The sequence below is a fragment of the Lactuca saligna genome, chromosome 9, assembly GCF_052625555.1.
Source record: "Lactuca saligna cultivar CGN05327 chromosome 9, ASM5262555v1, whole genome shotgun sequence".
Classification (NCBI taxonomy): domain Eukaryota; kingdom Viridiplantae; phylum Streptophyta; class Magnoliopsida; order Asterales; family Asteraceae; genus Lactuca; species Lactuca saligna.
In genome coordinates this window covers 77,227,272-77,237,728 of record NC_136425.1, presented here as the reverse complement: position 1 = coordinate 77,237,728, position 10,457 = coordinate 77,227,272, and the positions used below count along the sequence as shown (strand labels likewise).

Sequence of the window (10,457 nt, the reverse complement as noted above, 5' to 3'; positions counted from 1 at the left end):
ATATATATATATATATATAACATTTTTAAGTGCAGTTTCACTATCGCAAAACATATAAGTCGTTGTTTAATCTGTATACGGCATGACTTCTAAGTCGTTGTTTAACCTTTAGTTGTGCAAATGGTCAAAATTGATGACTAGTCTTCAGGAAATGATATAAAAAGGAATAATAATGATGAAATAATCTTCAGTTATTTACCACTTACTGAAATAATCTTCAGCTATTTACCACTTATGTAAAATAACATATCACATAAAGGTAGAAGTAGAATTTTACGCATCAAGTTTAATGGACTTCATGGTGATTATATAATTTGAGAAGTTGCCATGATGCAACCTAATGGTTGAGGTACTAATTATACATTTTAGGAATTAGAAAATCCTCAGACTCTATCCACATATGCGTAAGCTGCTCTAATAGACAAAAAAAAAAAAAAAAAAAAAAAAAAAAAAAAAAAAAAACCCAAATGAAAAAAACTTGTAAATTTGGTATATCTCCAAGGACTACTTTTGTAGTTTAAGACTTCAGCCTGCTTATAAGTCAACAACTCCCGTCTTCCAACCCATCTTCTCATACACCCACTTCCATCTCTAGCTCCGGCAAATACCATGAGGTAATTCACTTCAATGTTATGTTTCATAATCTGTTACCAATAATTATTCGTTTTTAAAGATTTGTATTTGTTGCGTATTTTGATTGAAATGATTTTAGCATTCGGCCTGCTAGAAGGACGTTTACTTTCGAGATCGTTAGCTTCCATACTTGTTATGGTTATGAACAGAAGATTGCAAGTGCTGTTGGTAAGGATTTGGTAAAAATTGACCCCAAGGATGGGCATGTCACTGTTTCAACTCACAATGTTCCCGAAAGAGTTAGACTTGCACTTGAGGAGAAGACGAGAAGAAAAGTTGTCCTTTTGTATGAACTTATCCCTCAAAATACAAATCAATCTATAAGAAATCAGTCGCACCATGGTAATGGCCAATACTCTCATATGTGCTTAATGATTACAACTTTCTGAGTTTAGATCACGATTATCTTTTGAATAAATAAACGCAGTAAATACCCAACTGCAGGTGATCGAAAAAGTTCTATTGCTTCTACATCAAACCATGTAGCACACAGTAAGAGCCAATCGATCAGGATGACAATCAGATATCAAAATCAAAGTATAAGGCATACGGCTGATACATCAGTAGGTATGTACATACATGCATGCATGCATACATACATACATACATACATACCATAGAGTCTTTTGGTTTAATGTCAAACACTACTAAACCAGTAGAATTCCCTTTAGGAGACAGATTAATTAATTAACTACGGATTCTGTATATTGCAAAAAGAAGGCCTTCTATGGAAATTCGTTCGTTAGATGTCTAACAAAATGTGTAAATGACAGTTATCTTTCGGATTTTTTTTTTGTTAATAATAGATGTTTTTTTAATAAATTTTGCAAAGATGTTTTTCATCCGGTGCTATACAAGAATCCATTGCTAATGCTTTATTTTCTAGTGGTTATAACAACCTAATCTTGATAGTGAAACTTGAAAGTCTATATGTATGTTGTAAAAAAAATGCATGTTTACTAATTACTTGTGAAGTTTTAAGTCGAATTAATTGTGGTGGTTCATTTTGAAGGTGAAGGGCACAACGTTTCCAGCTCAATAAGATATGGTAAAAGCTATCATCGGCATGAATTAACGTTAACAAAGGGTAGCTTATCATCATACAAGTGCAGTGGATGCAAAGAATTAGGAATCGGGAATAGATACATATGTAACAATTGTTCGTATATGCTTCATCCAGACTGCATGTACTACAGGAGAATAGCTACACATACGTTTTTATCGGGATCAACATTTAAATTCCATCAAACACGTTTTGATAGCAAGGATAGATATTGTGATGCATGTGGATCAGACATTGAAGGGTTCTTTTATCACTGTGATATAACCAGTAAAGATTTGCACCCTTGTTGTCTTAAGCTTACAGAAACGGTTCATGTTGGTGAGACCAAGTTTATGCTTCGTAGGAAACTGACAACTAAATGCTTTTACTGCTCTTCAAGGAAGAAAGATTACAAAGACAATTGTTGGTGTTATTCGTTAGAGAGCCAAGACATGCAGGTTCATGTGTCATGCATGAAAGATGCCCTTCGAAATTGTTTGAAAGGTGAAAGGAACAATAACATGAGCACCATGGTCGTTGTAAGGCATGGAAAACAAACAAGTGAAGGTTTGAAATGGGCGCAAAGGCTTCTGAAGGTTGCTGTTTGTGTTCTTTCTGGGAATCCATTCCCTCTCTTGGATGCTGCTCTTGAACTATTAATTGAGTAGTATACATCATCCTCAATTTGATACATTATTCTTCTCAAGGTCACTTTTTGAAGAGATTGATTTTGTTTTTAGTCATCTCATCAGTGAAATATTATAGTGGAATCAATACATTTGCATATTAGATTCAAACTATTAATACAAAGTACTAATACAAACAAGCTTATAATTGCGAGGTAGTCATGGAATCAAATACACTCAACTCTATAGAGTCTAATGGATTGTCACAACATCATTCTACATTTAATACAACTCTATTATTTTTCCTAAATGCATTGAACTTTAGGACATCCACAATACCATGAACCTACCAGAGTTTAATTGATTGACACACAATCATCTTATTTTCTATACAAATCTACGTTAGTTTTCCTACAATGCACTGAATGCTACAAAGTTCAATGAAATATATTTTTAATAATTAAAAGATTTCATTTTTCCAAGTCATTAAAATTCATATTCATTGAATGTCAACATGACATCATACAATGGTAGGGTTTAATCATTAAATATCAATTAGGCATGCCACCTCATTGAACTATGTAATATTGATGTTCTTACAAAGTTCAATGAAACATTACAAAAACTAATCAATTTATAATATTTATTTAAGAATTACAAAACTTTCATTTTTCCAATTGAAGAGTTCAATGCCTACTAAATTCCAAAGCATCTCATAATGGTAGAGATTCATCCATTAAAAGACAACTAAACTTGCCACCTCATTTAACCCTCTCATTAAACTCATAATTGTAGATACTTTATTTTAACACGTAACAAGTATTATTACAAGGAGTGTAGCTTAAAATATGAAATACGTGTCGACATGTAGTCTTGAGGCGAATAAGGAGCAACCCCTTGTTTGTGAGATTAAATGTAAAAATATAATATGTTTTGGCAGAAAAAATGTAAAGGAAAATTGTAGTTGACTCAAATAAGAACATGTTTACATAAGAATCCTTAAAATCTAAGTTCATAAGAAAAAGTTATGTCCGTCTAAATTTGAGAATAAAATTCAGTGAGAGCTCGATGTGTCAACTGGAAGGGCGCGATATGTCCAAGACCCAAGCGTTGTGCATCAACGACAAAAACTGAAAAAAAAAATCATAAGGAAATCGGTCATTTGACCAGTTCATTCACATTTTTTGTTATATATGCCCTCATGCTTGGTTTGAAAATTTTTCTATAGTGATTTATTCTCTTGGTTTTGTTCATGATTTAACATTTTTTGTTAACTGCACAAGTGTATGACAGATTCTTCAATCCTTATATATAGATGTTGTGACATCCTTAATTTTTGTAACAATCGGTTTCAGATTTGCTTTGTTGTTTGGGGCTACGACCCAGTCATTAGTTGTCATGAGATTTAGGGCTTCGGGGAAAGGAAGTATTTGACCCATTTTGGGTGTGGGTATCATGGTATAAGTGATCCAAGTATTCGATTGTGTCTTAGGAAGCCAAGGGTATAATTGTAATTTGATATTTCGGTCTTTTATGAAATTAGTGTTTCTTTTGGGAGATTTTAAGGCTTGGATGTGTTGTTAAGAGCGTAGGACGTCTCGCCACCTATTTGTGGATATAAGGTTCGTTGGAAATGAGTCTAGGATGAGGGAGTTATGGTATTTTGAAGTTATTGGCAATTCTGGTCCCTAATGGAAATAATTGGCAAGGTAGTCCCATGCATGCAAGGATGCATGCGCGTGAGTACGCCCAACGTAAGATGGGGTACGACCAACATAGTGTTGGATAAGTGAAATGCGGGTTAGGAGACGTACACCCAACGTACGTTCAGGATCCCCCAAAACCTAATTTTAAGGGTGGCTCACTATTTAAGCACCTTAGCTCCAGGGTGTGCACCTCTCCTTCATCCTCCAGTGTCTTAAACCATAAATCTTGAGTCATAGCTTCATTCAAGAGGGTTTTGAGCCTTGTATGTGCATTTTTGGTGGATTCTAGTGTATTTCAAGAAGTGGAAGCTAGTACAAGGTGGTGGTTCAAGGAAGGGCTTGTGGATTGGGACTCTTTGCTTCATTCTCAGCTTATTGATGGTAAAAAGCTCTTAGATTGATCATTTGAAGCTGAGATCTATGATTATATCGTTTTTGGTCCCATTTTGACCCCTTAAGTGAGATCTAGTGGTTGGACACCACTCAAGGAGCTTTAAGTTGCTAATATTAGCATTTCTGAGGTCATAAGTCCATAAAGTTGCCATCTTTAAGGTTAGATATGGTCCATGCAAGTTCTAGATGGATTAAGATGGGTATTATTGGGTTAAGTTGGTCATTGGGTCCCTTTGAGCCATGAAAATGCATAAAAGTGCTGACTTTATGCATTAAAAGCTTCATTTGGAGGTTTCCCGAGGTTTGGATGCAAAGTACTTAATGGGTTAAGTCGAAATATGAGTTTGGGGAATCTGCAAGTATGCCCAACATACCTCTTCTTTGGTTGCAATCAAAATTCCTCGAGTACGCCCAGCGTAAGCTGAGTGTATGCCCCGCATTCGTGGCTCTATTGGCCTTCGGGCTTGTTCCATGTTTGGGCTTCGGTTTTATGTTAGGCTTATGTGTTGGGCTTTTTGGTCAGATGAATTGGAGAGTTTTGGGACTTTTGGACATGTCTAGTTGGGCCAAGATTTTGTATTGGGCCTTGGTGGGCCTAATGGTTTTGGACTTTAGTGGGCCAATGGGCTTGGTTCTTGGGGCCATTGGAGAATTATTATTGGACTAGCATTGTTAGGCTTTTGGTTAAGGCCGATATGGGGTTTGGCCCAATTTGTAAATTAGGCCATTAATGGGCTTTTATGAATCATATAGTTTTGGGTCTGGTTGGTTTTGGGCTTGGGCCTTGGTTATGAGTCTTGATGGGCTAGGGGTAAAATGATCATTTTACCCCAAGTTTGGTTTTTGGATCATGGTTTCGGATTCATTTGCTAGTTGGATGTTGTTTTGGTAATTGTTAGTTTGGGAAATCTTCAGGGCAACAACTATGGATTTCGTGCAGTGAGCTTCAGCATTCAAGGTGAGTTTCCTCACTGTTGTATGGGTCGAAGGCACCAATGCCGACCCATTTGGCTTATGTATTGTTGGATGACCCGGGGGTTAGTCCTTTGCATTATGTATGACAGACCAGGAGGCAGCTCCTAGTACACTGTATGCTAATTAGTTAAGTAGAGTAGATTTTATGCTAATTGTCTTTGTGATGCTTGCATAGAAGGTCCGGAGGTAGCTCCTGGCACTTACCTGTAAGACTCAATATGTGGCCCCCAACTTGGCAAGGAGGACCACGAGGCGTCTTGTGGCATAATGGCAAGATTATGTGCGACATATAGCACCTTTATTGATTATGATATATGAATGATATATATGGCTCGCGGTTATGTTTGTCTTGTATGGATCGTTGGATACGCATGGTATTTTGTTTATAGGCTAGTAGTTGTATATAACTGTTGTAAGGCTTATAATGTGTCGTTTATGCTTTTGGTCTGTATCGGAACATGACTTCCCGAGTTTTGTTATATATGAAAATACATTTGTTAAGGAATGCTTTGATAAATTTTATTTATCATATTTTGTTTTGGGAACAAATTCCGCAACTCTTTAAAATCAAAGTATTATTCTGAAAACTATTTTAAAAGCATAAATTAAATCGGTCTTTTTTGGCCGTGATTTTGGGGATGTCACACGATGGCTCGGAGAGCGATCCAGATAAACGGATGGCCCTGTGAGGCGGTCCAGTCAGGCTGATGGCTCATTATGCATGCTGTTTGTTTATATGATGTGATTATGATTGTATGGCATTGGTATTTTGGGGGAACTCACTAAGCTTCGAGTTTACAGTTGTTGATTTTGTTTCAGGTACTACTGATGATCAAGGGAAGGCGAAGGCGTGATCGTACACCTCTTTATGTTTTCATGATCTGATTCTAGGACACTATGACACTAATCTATTTTGAAAACAAATTTTGTAATAATTATTGGTTTTGAATGTTTTAAAAAGTTTAAATTTGGCGTGACTTTTATGGGTTTTTCGTTGCGCTTCCCCGATGGTTATGTTTCTAATTTGGGGAGGTGTGTTGATTTAACCGGGTGTAGACTGTTCGAAATAAAAAGCCATGATTGTCATGTTTTTATGCAAAGATTGATGTCAATTGCATTTCGTGAGATTTTGCCAAAACATGTGTGGGAAGCATTAACGGAGTTGAGTATTTTCTTCAAAACATTAACAACAACATCAATCATAACAAAAGACATAGAAAGGATTGAGGCTGAGATCCCAATAATTCTATGTAAATTAGAGACCATCTTTGTCCCTGGTATTTTTGAACTCCATGGAACATTTACCAGTACATTTTTCATAAGAAGCGAAGATAGTCGTTCCCGTCGAATATTAGTGGATGTATCCATTTGAAAGGTTTGTATGTTAGATCAAATGAATGTTGCTATTTTTGTAAGCTAATTTAAATCTTCTTTACTATAAAGATCTAAATCAGTTGAAAAAATATGTGAAAAATAAAGATCGAGTGGAAGGGTCCATTGTTAACACGTACTTGCCTCGTGAAGCATCAATAATTTTCTCTCATTATTTTGAGATTGATGTCCCCACTCATAATATAAAGTTGCCTCGAAATGACGATGGAGGAGGAGATGAGAAACCTGATGACAACAACGAAGTTTTAGATATATTTTCATATCATGGTTGTCATTATGGAAGATTCAGGAATATAATATTGTCTGATGAGGAATTGTATGCTGCTCAAACTTACATACTCCTTAATGAAGATAAGATCAAACACTACATCAGGTAAGTAACATATACTTCACTTTTAATTATAATAATCATTTGTTGTGTAATTGCTCTGAATAACATTTACATGCATGATTTCGTTTATTACATCATAGTAACTTTAAAAATGTTATTTAAATGGTAATACAGAATATTGAAAGAAGATTTGAATGAACTTATTGGAGATACATTAATCTCATGGAACGCTACTAGAAAAAAACTTTCCATGAGATACAATGCATGTTGTAAATGCCTATAAATGATAGTAAAATGTTTGTCATTGAAAGGTATATCAAAAATGAAGATGACATGCATTTGCCCTCATATATTTATGATTGACTTTGTATTTCATAATTCATCAATTTTTGTAATTTTTGACAAACATTTACAACTTAAAACTATGACAAATATTTTGTACGTCATGATTTTTGATATAATTTTATGACATACATTTATATGTCATTGTTTTAGTTTTACGTTATATATATATATATATATATATATATATATATATATATATATATATATATATATATATATATATATATATATATATATATGGCTAGGTTATAATGTGGATGGACAACTATTGTGCGGACGTGTGGACAATGTTATTCTATGAAATTACTAAAAGAATAAATTGTTTAATAATGTGAATACATTCAACCTCACACAATTATTTTCATTTCCATTCATTCTCACTAATTTTTATTCATTTTTGTTTCTCACGCATCATTTTTCACTTATTTTCATTCTTATAGAATACGACTCAATAAACATTGTGACAACATTATGACAGAATGCGAATATTATAAAAAGTATATAATAATCTTATAGACGATTTAATTGTGAAATACGTGATTATGACAATAGTTATGTAAGATTGAACGTATTCACATTATAAAATAACATATTTTTTTTGTCATTCTCACAGAATAACATTCCATACGTCCGCACAATATATATATATATATATATATATATATATATATATATATATATATATAGAGAGAGAGAGAGAGAGAGAGATCTATGTTTAAATGAGAACAATTATCGAATTTCAGAACACGAGAATAAATATGGGCCACTAATTTTTATTCTTGGAAATTAAAAATATATTATGTATTTATTTGTTATTTAAAAAAAATTACCCTTCCCACCATATTTTGTCATTCCATCTCTCCCCTCCTCTCTCTCTCTCTCTCTCTCTCTCTCTCTCTCTCTCTCTCTCTCTGAGTCATCTAGACATTTATGGACTTCCGCCAAGAACCACAAGACTTCTGTCAATAATCACCTCTTCCATTTTCTTCTCTATAAAAATGTTGTGGCAACCTCCTAAAAACATCCCTTGGTTTCTTGTATCTTGTTCTTGAATCTTCTCCATTCACCACTTTTCTATATTTAACCACCATCATGAACTGCTGCTTTGAACCACAATTCGGTTTGTCGGAAGCCACCTCTCATCTTCCTGAACCGTATCTGTTTGCTAGATTTGAAGAAAAAAGTTCTAGATCTGAAGCAAAAAGTACCAAATCTAAAGTAAAAAAAGTCCATAAATCAATTAAGTGATTCTAAAAGGTTTCCTATAAAGATCTATGTCATTTTTCCTGAATACCTCTAATAGATAGATTTAACTTTGTTTTATTGCTTGCATAACATGTGTTTGATGAAATGACTGCAATGGTTTTACTTATTGTGTTTAAGGGTTTCCAGATGATGAATATGATCACAGGGATTAACCACATGTGATAAAATACATAAAATCACAAACGATTAGACACACGGGACCCAATATTGAATCGAAAATGTGAAAAATAAATCATGTACACATAAATCATATATGGTTAAATACATATAATCATATATGTTACTAGCTTCACAACAACTGTTTGATTAACTGTATGTAAATATTTGGCTTATTGTGTTTTTGCATTTTCAGGTGAAAAGCATGATAACAAGGTTTAATCACGTGAGCTTAAATACATATAATCACCTGCGATTAAATACATAAGAAATATTATTGAATAGAAAACACGAAAATGAATATCATCCACATAAATCATATGTCATTAAATACATATAATGACATGATATTAAATACATGAGAATACCTACCAAATCAAGAACACGAAAATGAATCTTGTCTTGTAATTCGCATGTGATTAAATACACGATAAAAACTATTGAATCAAGAATGGGAAAACGAATCTTGTCCCCATAAATTATAGGTAATTAGATGCGTATAATCACATGTGATTAAATCCATGAGAAGAACATTTGAACCGAGCACGCAAAAACAATTTTTGTCCACGTAAATCATATATGATTAAATAATATTTTTATAATATAAACTAAAATCGATTTCATCATCCACAACCTGAGTTCATGGTATTTTATCATGGAAACATAGGTTTTCAGTCAAGTGCTTGATGGCTGCCAATCCCATAGATGAAGTTGTAATTTTTGGTAAATGATTGTTTTATCCTTTGCGTTAAGTGCTTATTAAATGTTGATTTTTTATTATTATTTTTTTAACAATAATCAGGTCTTCAAAGTACATTGTGATGTAGTAGTTTGGGTTACTGAAGAAATGGTACCACTTATTACATCGTGTGTTTTGTTTTCCTTTAATTTTATTTGATTAATGGTTAATATGTTCCTTATTTCAACAAGAGCTATTGATTTTAACGTTCTTTATTATCTTTGCTAAACTTATTCATGTGTAATTATTTTTTTTTTTAAAACAAAGTTCAACAAACTATCACCACAAATAGAACTGATCGTTTTGACCAATAATCGACTGAATTGTAATTTTCTTTTGTTAAATCCAACTGTGATTGGATGTAATGAGCTGTAAATTTGAATGACTATAAACCAAGGTTGTCAAGATCGGGATCCTACTTAGGATCGATTTTGGGTTTGCAAGATCGGGATCAAGATCTTAAGATCCCACAAAATAGAATATAATTTTAATTTATAATATTTAATCATGAAAACTATTTCAAACATTTAGTTTTTTCATTCAAAAGTTATAAAAACTTCAAAATATTAGTCATAAATCACAATAAAAAATGATAAATGGTAGATTGGTAAAGGATAAAAGACATAAAGTGGTAAAAAAAATTTCATTTGCAAAAAAAAAAAAAAAAAAAAAAAAAAAATCAAAGGAAGGTAGGATCGGATCGGATCTCGATCCTACGATCCTACCTACGATCTTACGATCTTACCTGCGATCCTACCCCAAATACGATCCTTTTACGATCCGGATCGTTTTTCATACCTAGGATCGTAGGATCGTACGATCCTACGATCAGGATCGCGATTTTGACAACTAT

The 10,457-nt window shown here is 33.5% G+C and overlaps 1 protein-coding gene across 2 annotated transcripts; it reads left to right on the top strand.

Annotated features, from left to right (window-relative positions):
• The first annotated feature begins 507 nt into the window (after positions 1-507).
• Positions 508-2,464, top strand: LOC145014371 (uncharacterized). Of its 2 annotated transcripts, none has more exons than XR_013665510.1 (4): positions 508-614; positions 713-975; positions 1,061-1,200; positions 1,646-2,464. XR_013665510.1 is itself a non-coding variant. In XM_078972747.1 (4 exons), exons 1-4 carry the CDS (start codon positions 610-612, stop codon positions 2,341-2,343), a joined length of 1,089 nt encoding a protein of 362 aa, XP_078828873.1. In that variant the 5' UTR covers positions 508-609; the 3' UTR covers positions 2,344-2,464. The 2 variants fall into 2 exon arrangements, 1 of the variants encoding a protein (XP_078828873.1); XM_078972747.1 differs by having other exon boundaries at positions 1,078-1,200.
• The last annotated feature ends 7,993 nt before the right edge of the window (positions 2,465-10,457 follow it).